This window comes from Rhincodon typus, chromosome 20 (genome assembly GCF_021869965.1).
Source record: "Rhincodon typus isolate 14 chromosome 20, sRhiTyp1.1, whole genome shotgun sequence".
In the NCBI taxonomy this organism is placed as follows: domain Eukaryota; kingdom Metazoa; phylum Chordata; class Chondrichthyes; order Orectolobiformes; family Rhincodontidae; genus Rhincodon; species Rhincodon typus.
The window spans coordinates 29,068,424-29,089,301 of record NC_063351.1 but is presented as its reverse complement, the minus strand read 5'-3'; the positions used below and the strand labels follow the sequence as shown (position 1 = coordinate 29,089,301).

The window sequence follows — 20,878 nt, the reverse complement described above, 5'->3', positions numbered from 1 at the left end:
CCATGGTTGCCTCATCCTCCCCTTAATATATTTCTTTTTCCTTGGGATGAATTTCTGCAAGCTGCTTCTAAAAATCATCTCATAGACATTCTATGAATTCCTTTTTCTTGAGATCTGCTACCAACCTGATTTCCCCAGTCCATCTGCACATTGAAATTCATTATTATTGTAATAGTGCTTTTCTTACATGCCTTTTCTATCTCCTGACTTATTTTCTTCCCCACATCCTGACTACTGCTAGGAGTCATTTTCCTTTGCAGTTCCTCATTATCAATTTCGTACCTATTAACAAGGCAACCCCGCCCTCTCTGCCCATCTTTTCAATAGGACGTATTGTGATCCCCACAACATGATACCTGCCAATTTCAAACTACAATATAAGCTCATTTACTTTTTTACATATACTGCATGCATTTAGGTACAATACCCTCAGTCCTGTATTGACTGTCCTCTTCTCATCATTGTCCCCTCATCTGCTGTGCCTGAAGTTAGATTCCTGATCCTTTCCATACTCTCTGTCCTATTACTTGTTCCAGAAACTTTAATAACCTCTGCTGAGCCCTCCGCCCTTTTAAGTTTTTCCATAATTTTCCATGTAACTGTACCCCACTTCCCCCACCACTTAATTTAAAGCCCTATCTAAAACTCTAGTTACGCAATTCACCAGGACCCTGGTCCCAGCATGATTCAAGTGGAGCCCGTACTATCGGAACACTTCCTTCCTCCCCCAGTACTGGTGCCAATTCGAACCGCTTTTGCCATAGTAATCTTTGAGCCACACGTTCACCACATTAATCTTGTTGACCCTGTGATAATTTGCTCATGGCTCAGGCTCCAGAGAGTATTACCTTTTTTGTTCTGGTTTCTAATTTAGCCCCAAGCTGCTCATATTCCCTCAGCAGAATCTTTTTCCTCTTTCTACCTATATTGTTCGTGCCTACATGGACCATGACAACTGGATCTTTCTCCTTCCACTCCAGGTTCTTCTGCAGCCTGGACACCAGGTCCATCAGCTTCTACATTCATGCAGTTACAACACAGCACCTAGCCTGGCATTTCTATTTTAATCACTTAGTTGTTGACTTTTAAAAAAATCATATAGCCCCCTATTTATCTTCAACCTGAAAGTAACTCATAGTAGTTTTAAATCCAGGCGGCCCCTTAACCTAGGATATGCAGAACTGTTGCCTAACCTGAGGGTGCTTGTGGTACAATGGTAGTGTTTGTATCTTTGGACCAAGAGGCCTGAGTCAAGTCCCACTTGCTTTACAGCTGTGTCATAGCATCTCTCAACAGGTTAATTAGAAAATGTTTATTATATCCATTCCGCATTAGTGCATTGTAACATCCTGAAAAAGCTCAAGTTTATCAAACAAGATTTTCCATTTGCAAATCCATGCTGACTATGCCCAATCAGATAATTTTTATCCAAGAATGCATTTATTGGTCCATTGGGATAGATTCTAGAAACTGCTGTCAAGCTTATAGGTTTGTAGTTCCCTATTTCCTCTCATTTCTTTCTTAGAGGGGTGACATTTACAGGCTTCCAACCTGTGTACATCATTTCAGAATTTTTGGAATTTTGGAAGAGTATTAGAAATTCAGCAACTATCTCTACAGCCATTTCCTTCAACATTCTGGGATGTGGACTATCAGATCCCAAGGACTTAACTTGCAGCCCATTAATTTCTTCAGTATACCTTTGTTTAAAAATACTAATTTCCTAACTGCTTATGTTCCTAGTTGCTTGGATCTGTAATTGTTGGAGATTACTTGTGCCTTCTTCAAATAAACACAAAGTAATCACTTAGCTTGTCTGTCATTTCTGTGTTTCCCATTCAAGTTCATTTGACTCTGCCTGTAATGGATCCACATTCATCTTACCCAAACATTTCATAGAATCCCTACAGTGTGGAAACAGGCCCTTCAGCCCAACAAGTCCACACCAACCCTTGGAGCACCCCACCCAGACCCATCCCCCTATAACCCACCTAAACTACACATCCCTGAACACTACGGGCAATTTAGCATGGCCAATCCACCTAACTTGTACATCTTTGGACTGTGGGAGAAAACCAGAGCACCCGGAGGAAACCCACGCAGACACAGGGAGAACGTGCAAACTCCACATATACAGTTGGCCGAGGGTGGAATTGAACCCGGGTCCCTGGCGCTGAGAGGCAGCAGTGCTAACCACTGAGCCACCATTTCTTTTACAAGATGTAGGAATTTTTATAATTCATTTTTGTTTTTTTTGCTGGACTATTCATTTCTATCCTTCCTTTTCTGACCAGTTTCTTAATCCTCCTTTGCTCTGTTCTAAAAACTTCTTAGCCTTTGCTGTTAATCTTATAGAATCTTTAACTTCCTTTGTCAGCCACACTTGCTTTTTTTCAGTTTTTGCGTCTTGGAGGAATATGTTATTATTAACATGTAGCAGTTCTTTAAACATTGCCCTTTGTTTATGTAGTCATGCTCTTTACTGTATTTTCCCAATTCATCTCAGCCAATCATGTTGCATGCTTTCATAATCTCCCTTGTTCAAATTTAACACTTGCTCCAGACTAAACTATTTCACTATCACATATAAAATTCAATCATACTGTGGTCGCTCATTCATACAAAGTTAATTTACAGGAAACTAATTAGCCCTTAATTACACAATGAAAATCTAAAATAATAAGCTCAAAATGCCGCTTTCCAGAAATCTGTCCTCTGTAACTTTAGAGCTCAGTTGGTTTACCCAGACCATATGCATATTGAAGTCACTCGTAATAACTCCAAGCAATGTCCCCTGCCCCTTTCCTTTTTAGTTCCACCCAGATTCCATACACATTGTTCTCCTGATCAGAGCTTCTCTATTACTTATGTACTGATACTATCTTGTATCATCAGCACAACTTTATCTCCTTTTCTTTCTTTCCTGTCCTTCCCAAAATGTCAAAGAACTGTTTAGATTCCAGTCTCATGCAAGGATCAAGAGGAATTCTGAAACTCTTAAAATGGACTGTTTCCATTTTTGTTAACATTTACACATCAAAACAATCTCCTGAAAAGGCATGATTATAAGCTTATGTCTTAGCTACAGAAAAGACAATCTGAAATATTCAGACGAAGGAATCTCTTTTTGGAGATGGTGTTCTCCTGGATGTAGTACATTACCTCAATCACAAAATCCTGCCAGAACCTCAAGATGAAACTGCTTCACTTGATAACTAATGTTCTTCAATTCTACATCCCCTCAAACTTCATCTGTTCAGTTTGCTTGCACTTCAGTGTGTGTATATACATTGTGGAATATCTTAATGTTTATTCTTTTATTAAGTGAGTTTACAGTAGAAATAACTCCTCAACTATGTCAAATTAGGAAGAAAATGTTGTTTAAAAATTCCAAAACTGTTATACCAACCTCAGGAGTGAAGAGACAGGAATTTATTCACCCCCCGCCTAGATTTGGTCATAGCCTTATGTTATAAATTTAGTGATAAATTCATTTACTGTTAAGAAGAATTAATAGTTAATGTTTCCAGCCAAATGTAAATACAAAATTGATAACATTTAATTCTGATCCTGCATCGGTACATAATTTTGCTCTTGGCGGTTTTCTTTTAAAAAAAAAAACAGGAACCAACAATCGGAAAATTAAACAATTTATTTTTAAAAAATGCAAGACTACATCCAAGCAACAAGTAGCTGGGATTGTTAATTTAAAAAAATAAACTAAAAATTACACAAATAAACATGGTAATGTTTATTACATTGCTGTACAAACTTTCTTAGCTAAATATACAAGATAATTCTCACTTTGAAGATTACATCTTCTATTTCTTGTAGAGATTTTCGATAAGGCACCTGCAAACAAATTGTTGAACAGTAATCAAAAAGTGCACATTTTAGGACAGAATAACGGTAAAAGTTGTTGATTTCAAATTGGAGCATGAAAATTGTGATGTGGTCAGTGGAAGACTGCAGAATATATGCCCATTTTCTTGCTAATCTACATTAAACAATACAAATGCAAAAAGGAAATGTGCTACAAATTGAAGATTTTAAATGGAGTACGGTATACAGGTACACAGGATTTTTGCTAGTCCAATTAGATAAAGGACATAGAAAAAGATAAGGGAATACTGAATTTTGGATTCAGAAATTTACTTAAAGTTAACTGATTAAAAATTTCAATTTCTATTCATCTTTATTTTAAAAATAATTATTGCATGCACCTTAAATTTATTTAAGTTCTGTCGTGATAAAGATTCCCATACCTGTGCCTACAACTCATGCGTATTTAGTGCCATAGGTGATCTATTAGTTAATTTAACTTTAGCTAGCTCAGATTCATGGTTGTTGTATCAGCTGATGTCACTGGCATTACATACATTGATGTACTACTGCAGAAATTCACACCTCAATAAAAAACAAATGATTTTAGCATGAGCTATGAAGTGTCTTGGAATTGTGTTGTTGCATGACTTGTTTGATGAAATCTGGGATACATCAGTGTAATGCTGTGCAATTTTCAGTGCACAAATTGCAAAAATGTTAATTGTATGGCACACTGTCAAAGGAAGGCTAAACTTCAGTCCAGAACAAACACTGACTTGTCTAAGTACCTTTCTTTAAAACCGAGGTGACAAACATTAGTAGTCTGAATTGTCCACTTGATAAAAATGAACATTTTGAAAATGTACGCACGTTGAATATGTCAAAGAATTTAATCAATCAGTCTCCTTGCTTGGATGGCGGTATCATGGCATCTGCAATTTCAAATGTGTCAATTATTTCCTGCAAGATTTAAAAGATGTATTTTACTATCGGTAACACATGTACATAATTCAAATGTTAGTCAAAATAAATTAGGAAACCTAAATTATGAAAATGAAAAGCTTAAGTGGTTTGTTAACTACATATATCAGAAATTCTGGTTTATAGACCCAACAGGGGTCAACTATAATGGTAAATATGATGAAGAACCCTGCTTTCATATCACTACAACTTGCCTAACACAAGTTACTTTTCTTCTACATCCAAGCATGGTGGCTCAATGGTTAGTACTGCTGCGTCATAGCAGGGAGCCGGGTTCAATTCCAGCTCCAGGTGATTGTTTGTGTGGAGTTTGCACATTCTCATTGGGTCTGTGTGGTTTGCTGCCAGTTTCCTCCCACAGTTTAAAGATTTGCAGGTTAGGTGGATTGGCCATGCTAAATTGCCCATACCATCCAGAAATGTGCAGGCTAGGTGGATTTGCCATGGGAAATGTAGGTTTACAGCGGCTGGGTGGGATGCTCTTCAGAGGGTTGGTGTGAACTCAATGGGCCGAATAGTCTGCTTCCACACTGTAGGGATTCTATGAAGCAAAATATCAGAGCACTCACAGTATTTTAAAGATTCAAAGTATCTGTCAGCAGTCAATTCGAATAGGTAGGCATGTTAACTTGTGACATTCACAAATCATCCTACAAAATTGTTTCTTAATTCATTCATGGGATGTGAGCATTGCTGGCTTGGCCAGCATTTATTGCCCACTGATTAGCTGGTAGGACCATTGCAGAGGGCAGTTAAGAGTCAACTACATTGCTGAAGTCTGGAAGCACAAAGGCCAGATCAGGTAAGGACGGCAATGTCCCTCCATAAAAGGACAACAGTGACCAAACAGGTTTTTAAACACAATCAACAATGATGACATCTATTAATTGCAGATTTTTTTTTATATTGGATTCAAATTTCCACCATTTGCTTTGGTGGGATTCAAACACATATCCCCAGAACATCAACCCAGGGCTGTGGATTACCAGTCCAGTGACATTACCACCGCATCACCATCTCCCTTTAATGTGGTGTATGAAGTACATAAAAATCCTGAACAAAATGTTTTGATTCCAAGATTATTCTGAGTAAAGCCTCTCTCAACTTAAATTTGATTAAAAACTTCAAACAGACTTAATATAGTTACTTTTCTGGTAGTCAAGTTACTGTACCTACTTTCCACTCCTGCTGACTCAAAGAAATAACTGTCTGTTGCCTTTGTTGTTGTGGCCTTTCATTATCAACAGCTTCATTCACTGGCTCTGAAAATAAATATCACAAAAATACAAATTTCCTTTGATAATATATGGACACCTATGATTTATTTTTGTATATTTTATATGCATTGACAAATATCAGCTAATAGACACCATAATGACGATGTCTTGAAACCAATTTAAGTTAATTGAATTATTGACTCGATGCTAACAATGCCATTGGATCTCAGACTGCTGGACAACATTACAAAACAACTCACGTTTCATTGCTAATGGCCTACCTCAACCCAAAGCCAAGAGAACAGCTTTTCTGAGAAATCAAAACGTTATATAGTTATCTACGATTTGTGTTGAGACACATGTTGATGCCACCCAAAACAACTTAACATTCAGTCATCAATCTTAAATGGTAGACAATGACAGGCTGCAGTTCACAGAATAGCATGTAAACCAAGATCACAAGTTCAAAACCAGTGACCAGAGGACATTTTCTTGTGCCAAGAGCGTAAATAGAAGCCATTAACACAAGGTAGTGACTAAGAAATCCAAGAGAAAATTCAAAAGAAACTTTCTTTTACCCAAAAACCGATGAGAACATTGAACTCACTCCTACAAGGTGTCGTTGAAAATGAATAGATTTTTAATGGAAAGTTAGGCAAACATATCAGTGTGAAAGGAAGAGATGGTTAGGTGGTAGATTTATAGAAGGAAAGAAAGGAAGCAGCTCAAGTATGTGCATAATACTGGCATGAACTGAGCCAAAAGGCCTATCTTTGTGCCATATGTCCTATGTAAGCAACATGTCAGTTTTCCAATTCTAATTCTTGATTTCAAATTCTTCCCATGACTTTGTGCCTTTACATCTCCAAGTCCCTCCAGCTCTGGAAACCTCCATGACACCTGTGCTGCTCCAATTATAACCTCTTACATATTCCACTTTTAATCTTCCTTCCATTATTGGCTGTGCTTTCAGTTGCCAAGGCCCTAATATGTAACACCAACTGCTATATTCCTTTGAGAAACACTTAGTGATTCATCAAATCACAAAAAGGAAGCTACAACTGCAGTCCTGTTCAAGCAGAAGATTGTATGCATACAGACAGAAGAACAGGTTTAATAAAATGAATTATCCACAATCTTAACAACCGAACATCAACTTTGGAGATTGGTTTGTACATGATGGTGAAGGTGGATCAACTGCAACTGTTCTCTAAAATGTAGACAATATATAAATATAGTCGTTATGAAAATATGTACAATAAATTTGTCCACTACATTTACAAAAACAGACTTACATGTTTACTTATTTGTCAGCTCCTTTTTACAAATTATATTTCCCGTATACCATTTAGAGGCAGATTGAGCTCTGGTAATGACTTTCAAATATAAAAAAAAGGGAGGGACTTGCATTTACAGAGTGCATTTCGCATTCCCTGGGATACCCAAAACACTCTGAACAATCAACTAATGTACAGCAGGTACTGCAAACAAAAATGGGATACACAACCAAATGTGTTTTAACAACTCTGGATACGTACTGACCAGAAAACTGGGAGAATGCCTGTGCTCCTCTTCAAATAATGCGATGGGATTTAGTTATCTTTTTGAAAAGACAAGTTATTCTACGCAATAGATATATACATTAGTACTAATTAAGGATGCAGTCATATACTGTGCCCAGCTATAAAAGAAGTCTACAGATAAATGTCTAGAGTAACTCACCAATGATTGGTAGTTTATCTTGGTCAAGTCCAATGGCAGCAAATCCATCCTGAAAATATATTATACCATCATTTTAGATAACAGCCAGGAACTTAGGAGTTGGGGCTAGATCTAATAGTCAATAAGGCTCTTTGAAATGGAGAATTTCACACTACAAAGCACAATGTCAATAGGTCTTCAGACTAGAGGCAATTAGTGCACACAAAGTGCCTTGAACCACTCAACTTTTACAAAAAAGAAACCTTGCATTCCAATGATTCCATCATGCTTACTAAACATTCAACTACTATGGGAAAAATGATAAAAAGGTACAAGTAAGCACATTATAGATGCATCTACAAAGTATTGCCCAAGCTCGAATTAATACTTAATAGTCTCAGAGCAAAAGCTAAAATATCAATACAGTATTAGGTGCACAAGGGAAGTTTCTCTATCAACTTATTTGTACAAAATGGACCATTGAAGTACAGCATAGGAAATAATTCTTTATATTTTAGAGAAAATTTCCTAACCTGTACTGTAATACCTGGTCTCAGTTAAGCCAGCAGCAGTGATGCTATGACCAAATTTAGCACTGCTGGGTGAGAGGACGGACACTGTTCAGAAGCCTAGTTAGAGTTATCAACAAAGACAGCTATAACCCAAACTGTGACATCCTATGATGAATAGCCACAAGGATAACCAATATTCATGAGACAACATCAGAGCAAGAGACAGAACAGAAAATAACATCTTGCTCTTGCAAGATAGATTTTCTCCTCTTACACAATGCTTTTATGTACTGTTTGTGTAGAGGGAATTTTGGTGAAAATAGCTGCCCTTCGAGTCAATTATTTTATGTAACACTTACCCTCACAATGAAGGACACGTGGAATATGTTCTCCACAGTCCGTGCATAAGAATGTGGATCAATTACAAAGTCAAAGAAATTGATCGGCGTCTCAGCTGTAAAAATAATTCATTCAAAAAAATTATAATCTTCACAAGAGTCGCATTCTCTCTTCAAATCCTAATCTTATGAACCTTTTTAAAATATACTTTATGGTTGAGCAAATACCAGATTGCAGTGGAAACCAGCTAATAAAAGCCACAAAAAAGGTGTCTCAATTGTCATTATAAATTACACTTACTACCCGATGGCATTGCTCAAAAGCAAAATGGACAAGTTATAATTTACAAACAGGAAGTCAGAGAAAGTGATTGGTGAGAAAGGTGAATGAATTATATACGATTAGATAAAAGTTGTTATTGTAATGTGTCAAGGTATGTTAACAGTGGTAGAATGCAATATAGCAATGTTGTGGCAGTCATGTGTGCTGTCATTGCATGAAAGTGGCGATGAGTCAGAGATTAGACTGCTGAAAATAGGTGAGAGAAATGTTGAGGAAGGGATAAATACATCTGCAGCAATTGGTTCCCAACATAAACTTCTGAAGGCAAAAGATTGCTTGTTAAATTTGCTCACTTTGAACAATTCAGTGATTCAACATTGTTCATGGTTATTCTGCAGGTGGAATGGGACTGTGTGCAAGATCAGTGGAATTGACTCCTGGTTGCCAGGTGAGATCAAGAGTCATTCCTGTTAAGCCAGTCAAAAGTCAACCACCACTATGTTCAAAATGAACATTACCTTATCTAGACCAATTAAGGATTGGCAATAAATGCTGGCCTAACCAGCAATGCCCATATGCCATGAATGAATAAAAAGAATCAAATGTGAAACAGAAGATTATGAAGCCAAGAATGAGACAATCAAAATATATATGCATATATGACTGATTAAGAATGACTAAGAGTGAATGAAAAAACATGTATGACATAATGGTATCAATTGGAGAAAGTTCTATATACAAGTCAAATTTTAAGTACTACAAATAGTTGAGTCCTTTCATTATAGTGTTAAGTGCATTTACTACTACAAAAATATAGTTCTACTTTTCATTATTCAATTTTAAACTGTCTTAAATAGTAGTGCAAAGATTGTTTCAAAATGGTGTCAAGAGTTTTAACTGTAAAGAATAGCAACAGAATTCCAGCAATTAGCGTACTGCATGTACCATACTCACGGTCAGATTTGAAGTACTCCTGCAACAATCCCAAGATCCTTTCAACTTCTTTTTCAGTGGCTTCTTGATGAGATTCATCCATTTTCTTCAGCTTTTAAAAATAAGTGATTATAGAAGTTTGTTCAAAAATATCAAATCATTTCTTACATTTAAAAATCTAGCTAATTTTGTTTGCATAAAATCAATAATCTCCAAACTAACATCTTGAGTTTGCTGCTTTCATTTTCCTTTATTTCAAGCTATTTAAACGCCAGTGTGTGCACCTGTTTTCAGTGGCAGGCATGGCAGTTCTCAGGCACCCACTGGCAGAGGTCACTGAGTGAAGTTGCCAACTTCATCAAAACTACAGACAGTTTTGAAATTAGACTGCCTAGCATATTTCACCATGATTTCTGACAGAAAAAGAAGAGAATGATTAAAAAAAACTAAATGAATGTTTATGCAAAAGTCATGAAGTAAATCATAGGAGCATAGAATCCCTCCAGTGCGCAAGACATCATTTGACCCATCAAATCTACACTGACCTTCCAAACAGCATCCCACCCAGATCCAGCCCCCTAACCCTCTACCAGCTACCCTAAATTTACCATGGCTAAAACACCTAACCTGCACATCTTTAGACTGTGGGAGAATACCAGAGCACCCAACGGAAATTCATGCAGACGCAGGGAGAACAGTCACCCAAGGCTGGAATTGAACCCAGGTCCCTGGTACTTTGAGGTAGCAGCGAGAACCAACGGGCCACTAAGAATGAAAGAAGTTTGCATTTACCAGTACCGTAATCTTGTCCAGTTTAGTGCTAAGTTTAGTTGATCAGTTGACAAGAAACAAAATCTTATTACTTCTCAGGGAAGGAAAAGAATTTGCAGTTATAAAGAACTTAAATCTCAAGGTGCCTTAAATCCTTGCACAACTAATAAATTACAATAGTTCTTACAGTTCAAACAGTAACATAGGGAAATAAAACAGCTAATCTGCACACAAGACCGTGAAAACAAGACAGATGATTGGATAAACTGTTTAAGGGTATCGATTGTAGGATAAATGTGGACGAGGTCATTTGGAAAAATTCCCTCCTCATTCTAATCTCAAGATTTTTAACATTCTGAAAGCAGACAAGGCCACTGTTGAGCATTTCACCTGAAAAATAGCCCTGATACAATACCCTTTTATTATTGCATTAAGTGCAGGCTAGAATGTGCACAGATGACTTTGGAAGAGGGTTTGAAACCACAACATTCTGTCTCCAAAGAAAGAGCATGACAACTAAGCCACACTGACAACTTTCCTGAAGTACTGTTTGTAGGCCTTCTTCATTAGTACTTGCATCTATAGCCAAGTGGCTTGCCATCCAGTCTAGGTTGCTGTCACGTGTTAACCAGATTACAGATGGTAATCTTCCATCGCTGAAGGAAAGATATAATCCAGTTTTGCTTAAATTATAGACATTCCAAGGATAAATCAAAGCACTGATTTGTACAGGTTTTGAATAATTCCCAGTTTGAGATAAACCAGTCCATTGTTTTTGTCTTTAAAAAACATAGGCAGCTTTCAGTTCATCAGTACTCCAAATACTGCCATACTAAATTAAACCCAACTTTACAATTACACATGTGATAGTTACGTGAACAGGCAGTATTAGACTGGGGGCTTATGTACAGTGGAAGTTGTAAAGGAGGGTGCTGGGAGTGTCAATGTAGCTAAAAAAAAAAAAAGTGGGCAAATGGATGCATGGAAAGGTAGGCAGCTTGGCTGTCATTTAAACTGAAAAGCCATTTTAATAGGTCAGATTTATTCCATGTGTTCGGCACTTATTTAGGAATCAATTAAGAAAAATAGGGACCAAGAGTGGAAGGGTATAATAAAAAGCCTTAATCTTCCATATTATCTAAAAAGATATTACAGAATTAGAAAAAAAGGCTAAACCAAACTTTTAAAACTGCAAATTAAATTAAAAGGCTAGGCACTGTTTGCACACCATTGATTTGACTTTCAAATAAATTAATTCCTTCTTCATTTAAATTGATGTTTTGGTATTTTTGTAATTAATGCTCAGTTACAAACTCCTTGTTTGCTCATTTTTGGTTTTGCACTGTTCTAGTAAATCACAGGATCAAAAAATGTTTGGTTACTACTTTACAGGAAAAGTAGATGTTTTACAGCTCTGAGTAGATTTATAAGATCCAGATTCTTAATTAAAAGGGTTGAATAATGACGCATGTACCAAATACTTAGATCTAGGAAGTCTTCTGTGAGCTATAGGTTGTGAGGAATAAGCTAAAAGGCATCAAAGGAAAATAGATCAATTAAGCAATGGAAGTTTTTATTTTACAAAATGGAGATAGAATTATCCTTTGTCTGTTCTGCTGTTGAAGTGTTTTGGATCACGCTTTTGTCTGACACCTCCCTCCCACTACATTAAGATGGCAATCCAAAATCACCACACTCTGCAAGACCACCATCTTTGGGGGTCAAAGAAAGAAAACTTTAAATATTGCAAGTTGGAATGTGAGAATTTATATTCCACTGACAACGTTATTGATGAGTCACAGCAGCAACAGTGAAGAAAAGTGAAGTGACATGTGACATCTTGTCCCATGTGCCCAAAGATCTGCAGGTCCAGAATCAGCCCATTAGGGCACATTAAGACCCATGCAAGAAATTTTTGACCTCAGATAGAGGTCATTTTCAAATCAAGGAACTGCTACAAACAGCAACAGAGTTATGGGAGACACAAAAAAAAAAACTGCAGATGCTGGAATCCAAGGTAGACAAACAGGAGGCTGGAAGAACACAGCAAGCCAGACAGCATCTGGAGGAAAGGAGCAGTCAACGTTTCGGGTGTTACCCTTCTTCATATCAGTTGAAGTAGTGAAGTTGAACAGTATGGTTATTAAATCGTATTTCCTAAATAAAATCTAACATACTCAACACTTGGAAAGGCAGGGATTGATTGGGGATATTCATCACGGATTTGTTAAGAGAGAGATTCTGTCTGACAAATTTGAGTTTTTTTTGAAAAGGTGACTGAATAAACTGATGAGGGTAGTGCAGTTGATATGGTTTACATGGATGTCCGTAAGGACATTGACATGGAAGCCTGGTCCAAAAGGCAAGAGCCCAAGGGATCCAAGGCAAGTTGGCAAAGTGGATCCAAAATTGGCTTGCAAACAGGAGGCAAAGATTGATAGTGAAGAGCTGTTTTGTGATTGAAGCCTGCGTTCAGTAGTGTACCACAGAGTTCGGTGGTGGGACTCTTGCTGTTTGTTGTGTACATTAACAACTTGGATGTGAATGTAGAAAGGCGGGGAGGAGAATGTGGGGTGTGGGGGGCTCCACTTGAGGAATACAAAATTTTGAGGCATAGACAGAATAAATTGTGACAATCTTTTCCCTGTAGCAAACAGGAGGCATAAGTTTAAAGGTGAGGAGTAAGTGGCTTAGAGAAGATCTGAAGAAAAATATTTTCACCCACAGGATGGTAGAAACATCAATGTGCTGCCTGAGAGTGTGATGGAGAAGGTACTCATGCAACATTTAAGCAACATCTCAATGAGCGCTTAAAATGCCAGGGCACTGTAGATTATGGAGGTAAATGCAGTGCAAGCAAATGGGATTCGCATTGTTTGGTGTTTGTTGGTCAGCATACACATAGTGAGCCAAAAGGCCTGTTTCTATGCTGTGTGACTCCATAGTATGTGGACAATGCAGGCAAGGCCACATTTCTTAGCCATCCCTCGTTGCTCATGACAGAAGATTGGCTAACTAATAGGTGACAAAGAGTTGGGATGAGATGGCCATTTTCAGGATGGCAACTTGTAACTACTGATATGCCACAGGGATCAGTGCTGGGGCATAATTATTTACAATATACATTAATGTCTCTGATGAGGAAGGTGAATGTAATAAAGCCAAGTTTGTGGATGACACAAATAGATGGAAAGATGATAGGTGATGATACGGAGAGTTTGCAGAAAGATATAGACAAGTTAAATGAGTGGGTGAGAACTAGGCAGATGGAATATACTATGAGGAAATGTAAGGTTATGCATATTGCCAAGAAGAATAGAGGAGAGGAGTATTATTTGAATGAAGAAAGACTACAGAAAGCTACAGAATAGAATTTGAGAGAGTCCTCGTTCATGAATAACAAAAAGCTACCATCCAAGTTCAGCAGGTAATAGGGAAGAGAAATGGAATGTTGCCCTTTATTTCAAAGGATGTGAAGTTTAAAATTAAGGAGATTATATACAAGGCATGAGTCAAACCACAGCTGGAATACAGTGAAAGTTTTGGGCCCCTTATTGAAAGAAAAGATATGCAGGCTTTGGAGGCAATCCAGAGAAGATTCACTAGGCTCAAACCAGGTATAGAGGGTTTGTTTTACGAAGATGGATTGAGGTAGCTGGGCCTATACTCATCGAAATTTAGGAAAAAAATGAAAGGCACTCTTATTGAAACATACAAGAGTTTCAGGGGACTTGACAGAGTAGATGTGGAAAGATTGTTTCCCCTTTTGGGAGAATCTAGGATGAGAGAGCATAATCTCAGACTAACGGATCGCACAGTTAAGACAGAAATGAGCAGGAATTTCTTCTTTCAGAAGGATGTGAATCTGTGGAATTCTTTACCTGCTATTGCTGTTAAGGCATATATTCAAGACTGAGACAGACAGATTTTTAATCAGTAAGAGAATCAAGGGTTATTGGTAAAGGCAGGAAAGTGAGGTTGAGCATTATTATCAGTCACAATCTCACTGAATGATGGAGCAGACTCGATGAGCTAAATGGCCTACTCCTGCTCATACATCTTACCCTCTTATAGAAAAGGACCTAGCTATGCCACTTCAGAGAACATTTCAGAATGAATCCTCAACAAGACATTGGTCACACACAGGCCAGACCAGTGGGCACGACCGATACGGTTCTCTAAAAAGGATATTAGCGAACAATTGGCTTGTTTTACTGAACAGAGTTAAGCTTCCAGAATCAGTGATTCTTTCTAATCTTTGTTGCTAGACACAGGGTACTAAACAGGGCAGGAGAAGCAATGGCCGAGTGGTGCAATTGCTGAATTATTAATCCAGAGGACCAAGTTCTGGGGACCTGGGTTCAAATCCTGCCATGGCAGATGGTGAAATCTGAATTCAATAAAAACAGGAAGTTTAATTATGACATCAAATCCATTGTTGGAAAAACCCATCTGGCTCACCAAAGTCCTTTCGAGAACGAAACTACTATCCTTTCCTGGTCGGGCCTAAGTGACTCCAGACCCACAGCAACGGGTTTGTTTCTTAAATGCCCTCTGGGCAATTAGGAATGGGCAATAAACTCGCCTGAATCAAAAACAAAAGAACTTCAATTGAACTCTATTAACATTTTAAAATCAAGACCTTTGGATTGTTGGTCTAACACCAGCATAATCTAGGTGGTTTGTACACAGGACTTGTGGTTCCAGATCACAGTAAAGAAAACAAGAAAATAATATTTCAGGAGGACATGATGGCCTACTGGTATTATCACTAGACTATTAATCCAGAGACCTGGTAATGTCTGGGGATCGAGGTTTGAATCCTGCCACACCAGATGGTAGAACTTGAATTCAATAAATATCTGGAATTAGGTGATCACGAAACCATTCTCGATTGTCGAAAAATCCCATCTAGTTCACTAATGTCCTTTAGGGAAGGAAACTGACATCTTTACCTGGGTGTGACCTGCAAATGACCCCAGACCCATAACAATGTGGTTGACTCTTAAACTGCCTTCTGGGCAAATAGGGATGGGTAATAATGCTGGTCTGGCCAGTTATGCCCACATTCCATGAAATAATAAGAAAAAAAAGGGGAAGTTTAGACATGCTGACTAAATTTTTGTGCCCTTGTCCAAAACTTACTGTGTTATTACAAAAGCCAGACAGAGAACTTCACACTTGTGTGATTGCTGTACACAACGTTGTTTGTATTTGTGTTGGTCCACATGTAATCCAAGAGGTTTTGCTGAGTTTAAAAGACAACCTGAACTCAGGCGTGGAAACATTGAAATGCAGATCTATAAAGGAGCATTAAAACAAAAAAAAAAAATCAATCAATCAATCAATCAACAAACCTGTGTTGGCATTATTCTATGTTCTTCCTTTGTTGGGGCCCTCTTCTGTCTCTCAGTTCTCTGTCGGGGAACTGGAGGTTCACTCTTGAAAGACCCCAGCCTAGATCATAAGACAGAAATGTTCAAGATAAACTTGCGTTTGCACAGTACTCAACATAACAAGTTATGACCACCAATAAAATTGACAGTCAGTGAAGCATCTTTGAAATACAGTCAGTTTTGCCTTGTATTTGGACTGCAGCGCCACAAAGTTGGCATTGTTATGAGTAACAGGAGAAAAACGTGCTCAACTTACATAAAATGAAAGGCCGGAGCTCTTTTAAAATATTTCTCAGCTTCTTTTCCAAGTTTGGTCCAGGCATCTTTTGGAAGCCACCCTGCAGATTCATCATCATCATCACTCCCTTCAGTTTCTAGTCGGTTCAAGCCCATGAATGTTAACTGCGCACAAGTTATTTATATCCAACAGTATTAGAATTAGCATTTAAATTTTGTGAAGTGAAAAACAAACTATTTCATTGTGGCTATTAACTGTTAAAATAACTTGTGACATTGTGATTTATACATTAATTTTCATTCCAACTTTAATAAACAAATTTGTGGTATACATAACAGATTTTAGATTTTGTTTTCTAGCTGTGTATTCCTCCTCCTAATCTAGCAATACATACCATATCAAATGAGGTGATAAAATCAGTACTCAATTTAAACATCTGGTCACAATAGTCTTATTGATTAAGCATAAAACCAGCAAAGACTCCTCCTCTTTCTCTCGGAAACAAAGGTTATTACCATATGATTTTAATCTTTGTGAAACAATAAGCAAAGGTGAACAAATGTTAATAAACACCAGAAATTATTAGAAATCAATACTTTTGATTTAAAATAAATCTAATACTGTATAACTGTAAAAGCCAAGACCACAAAGTAATTACCAAACCACACAAATGTCAAAGCTATTGGATAGGTACAGTAATCATTACTGATTCTAATCAGGATAATTATGCAAGCTAAATGATCTGATACAAAATGAAAGAAAGCAGAGTTTAAACATGTTTTCAGCTTGATGTTTGGGATGAACTTGAAAGCTCTTCAATTTATTTTTCCAATACTTTTGCATGCAATGAAAACTTACTAGTTCCTCTGCAAAGACTGAAGGGTCAAAAACCATCATGTCTGTGTGTAACTGATTAGCTTTCTCTTGACCAAGGTTTGTTGCAAGCACCAGAAACTGCGCATCCAATGCTGCCTCGCGTGTCTGTCGGACTGAAAAATACATAATAAGGCATAATTTAAATTTTCAAGTAGTGTGCAGTGTTCAAAGTCACACGAGGTTCCTGTACAATATAATCATTCAGCTACTGGATATTTACACCCCCATAGATTCATGGTGATGAACAAATACCAAGAGACTGAGGAAATTAGGGCTAGAAGAGAAAATGTACACCACTGACTATTGTCTTTTTGATCACCTTAACCAAGCTAAAGGCCAGATAACTTTCAATTATAGTCTATATTTTTAGATATGGCCTGAACAGGAAACTGATTGGTGCTGTATTAGCCTGTTTAGAACATAAGAACATAAAAACTAGGAGCAGGAGCAGGCCGTCTGGCCCCTCGAGCCTGCTCCACCATTCAACAAGATCATGGCTGATCCTTTCGTGGACTCAGATCCACTTACCCGCGTTCTCACCGTATCCCTTAACTCCTTTATTGTTCAAAAAAAAAAAATCTACCTTTTTTTTAAAAAACATTTACTGAAGTAGCATCAACTACTTCACTGGGCAAGGAATTCCATAGATTAACAACCCTCTGGGTGAAGAAATTCCTTCTCAGTTCAGTCCTAAATCTGCTCCCTCTAATCTTGAGGCTATGCCCTCTTGTCCTAGCTTCACCTGCCAGTGGAAACATCCTCTCTACTTCTATCTTATCTATTCCCTTCAAAATTTTATATGTTTCTATAAGATCCCCCCACAATCTTCTGAATTCCAATGAATATAATCCCAATCTACTCAGTCTCTCCTCATAAGCCAACCGCCTCAACTCCGGAATCAACCTAGTGAACCTCCTTTGCACCCCCTCCAGTGCCAATACATCCTTTCTCAAGTAAGGAGACCAAAACTGCACACAGTACTCCAGGTGTGGCCTCACCAGCACCAGCACCTTGTACAGCTGCAACATAACCTCTCTGCTTTTTATTTCAATCCCGTTAGTTGGTTTCAGACATAAAAAGTTTGTATTTTTGGATTTCACTGCATTGTAACCTCTCATTTGTACACACGTACATAGTATTAATAGAGCACTCACCATTGGAAAACAGCTTGTTTGCTTCTTCAAGTGCTTCTGTTAGTTTATTACTGTTCGGTCTGATCATGTCCTCTCGATTTTCTGAAACATTGAGGAGAATGCAAATCAGGGAACCACATATCAAAAATTCTGTGGATTATTTGACTGCAACTCCAGAGAAGACTATGAAGAAAGGGAGATGATGTCATTACAGCATACAAACAGAAACAAAAATTTAAATAATTTAGGGCATTGGAAACTGTTGACGCTTGTATTTGTCAAATTCATCTCAATTCATGACATTCAGGATATTAGAGATGAAAACAACAAATTAACAACGTGAAGCAAAAGATTCCACCAATTCATTAGTAGTGGCAGAATTTCTGCCAAACTTGCAGCTGTGGCTGATCATTGCCCCCTTGATGCAAGGGTAATAAGCATAAAGAGTAGATGCGAAGAAAATCTTCTGGAAATGAAATCGAGCTAAGAATCCTGATTCACATAAACACTAATGTTTTAGAAAAGAACAGAATGGAGATCTTGCAGCAAGTGCTTGAGGAACTATGTAACCACCTGAGGAACACTGATCACAGGCTCACTTCCACTATCATAAACTATGGTCCAAGCAGAATCAGATTAGATCCATTTATAGACAGAGTGGAATAAACAGGCGAATTCCAGATTCTACTAACATTGGATGAAGTCCTGAGATGAAACTGTTCACACCAACTTTATTTCACACAAACCAAATTGGTAACCACTCTAGGACAGTAGGTGAGCAAATGAAGTGGTAAAGCAGAGCAATTTGACTGGCTTTCAGAATCATATTCTGCAACGACACATTTTCTCATGAAAGCCACAAACCAGCAACTTCGGACATTTTTAAAAATCAACCTGTTCAGACATTTTATTACACACCTCCGGAGCAGATGAGAACTGAACTTAAATCTCCCGCTCGAACGTAGTCTTATTGTTCAAGTCTAACCGAGTGGAAATTATTGTTAAACCCTATTATAAAGGGCAAGCCTGCTCAAAAAAAGGAAAAGCCTGTTCACAAATAACATAGATGCAGGTGCAGGTAACTCGGTATCAAACTGGCCCGTGGTATTTATATGGACAAGAGATTCTATTGTTATTTAATTTTACATGTTTCCTATTGGAGTTCACGGGGGAAGAGGGACGACCCAGGGTGTCCTGATGAGAGTGAGAAGAGGTTACAATATGAACTGGGGGGCCGGAGGCCGGTCCCCGTGCCTGCTCACTCACGCTGAACGCTGTTGATGAGTTCCCGGTACTGGTGCCTCAGCATCCTCCGGCGGTTCGGGTCATCATCCCGGGCCCCATACGGAATGGCGCCGTCGACCAGCTCCTCGTCCTCGGTCATGGTACAATCCGAGACGGCTGAGTTCCTCCTGCCGCGCTGCGGAGTTCCCGCTCCGGCCATGGTGCCGTTGGAGGTGCCTGCGGCGGAGCGCTGCGATCCCCCAGTGGGGTGAGGGGCTCGGGCTCGGCCTCGACCTTTGCCCTCAGACATTGTTTCCCCCCCTCCTCCGCCAAACCCCCTCAGTACAGAGCCAAACCAGCGCCTTTCCAGCACGTCACCTCCAGAGACGTCGTTCAGATGCGCCGGAAGTCAAAGACACCGACTCTTAGTTTATAGTTGAACATGTTTCCCAGGTTTGCATCATCTGTGAAGGAGGAACAGTGTTAGTGTTTGAGATTTTAATTTTTATTAAAATAAAAGTTCTATATCGAGCCTCCTTGACCTGACCGTCTTCCCTGGACTGACCAATCCCCACCTACATTCACCTTTACTGGCTCCATCCCCGCCTCTTTGACCTGTCTGTCTCCTCTCCACCTATCTGCTCCTTTATCCATCTTCTATCCGCCTCCCCCTCTTTCCCTATTTATTTCAGATTCCCCTTCTCCTCCCCCATTTCTGAAAAAGGGTCCAGACCCGAAAGGTCGCTTTTTCTGCTCCTCGGCCTGCTGTGTTCATCCACCTCGATACCTTGTTATCTCTTATCTTCTATATAGGGTAATTCTTTTATGTAAGTGGGGGGAAAAAAACCAAAACAAATTATTGGAGAAACTCAGCAGAATCTATAGGTGGCAGGCTGGAAAAGCACAGCAGGTCAGACAGCATCAGAAGAGCGAAAAAGTCAACGTTTTGGGCCAAAATCCTTCAATACGACTCGGTCCACTAACGTTGATTTATCCTACTTTGATACTGTCTGACTTGCTGCGCTTTTCCAGCCTCGCACCTATAGGCTCAGGCTTCCAGCATCTACAGTCCTTATTTCTCTGGAGAAAATTTGCAGGTCTGATAGCATCAGTGGAAAGAAAACAAAGTTAACGTTTGAAATCTAATGACCTTCTTCAGAACCAATAGCTAGGAAAAGGTGGTATTTAAGCTCATCACAGGGTGGGGCATGAAGGAGTGAGCAATTAGATGGAGACAGCCCAATGAGAGAGAAATTAATAAAAATAGAAACTGTTGGATAAACTCAGCAAGTCTGACAGCATCTGTGAAGAAACAGGAGAGTTGACATTTCAGGTCCAGTGAATGAACTGTGTTAGATTAGAAAAGTGGAAGATCACAAAAAGAGTTGCTAGAGCCAGTTACATACACACAATCAAAAGATGGGTGCAGAGGAGGAGTAAGTGAATGATA

General features: G+C 38.6%; 1 protein-coding gene across 2 annotated transcripts; it reads right to left on the bottom strand.

Moving 5' to 3' along the window:
- Window positions 1–3,634: 3,634 nt before the first annotated feature.
- On the bottom strand, window positions 3,635–19,824 carry nsmce4a (NSE4 homolog A, SMC5-SMC6 complex component). Of its 2 annotated transcripts, none has more exons than XR_007264277.1 (11): window positions 19,471–19,824; window positions 18,226–18,306; window positions 17,054–17,184; window positions 16,214–16,359; window positions 15,919–16,018; window positions 9,812–9,902; window positions 8,596–8,690; window positions 7,746–7,794; window positions 5,983–6,068; window positions 4,696–4,757; window positions 3,635–3,852 (listed from the first exon to the last, which is right to left on the bottom strand). XR_007264277.1 is itself a non-coding variant. In XM_020533855.2 (11 exons), the coding sequence occupies exons 1-10, from the start codon at window positions 19,736–19,738 to the stop codon at window positions 4,723–4,725; spliced, it is 1,110 nt and encodes a 369-aa protein (XP_020389444.1). In that variant the 5' UTR covers window positions 19,739–19,823; the 3' UTR covers window positions 3,635–3,852; window positions 4,696–4,722. The 2 variants fall into 2 exon arrangements, 1 of the variants encoding a protein (XP_020389444.1); XM_020533855.2 differs by having other exon boundaries at window positions 4,696–4,785; window positions 19,471–19,823.
- Between the last annotated feature and the right edge of the window lie 1,054 nt (window positions 19,825–20,878).

Bases quoted from the DNA above. Each gene is read 5' to 3' on its own strand.
- nsmce4a (XM_020533855.2), bottom strand. From the start codon at position 19,738: ATGTCTGAGGGCAAAGGTCGAGGCCGAGCCCGAGCCCCTCACCCCACT. The intron at 8,691-9,811 runs GTGAGTATGGTA...TTATTTTTACAG, and splicing joins GGAGTACTTCAAATCTGACC to CTGAGACGCCGATCAATTTC. The intron at 6,069-7,745 runs GTGAGTTACTCT...ATTTATTTTCAG, and splicing joins AGATAAACTACCAATCATTG to AGCCAGTGAATGAAGCTGTT.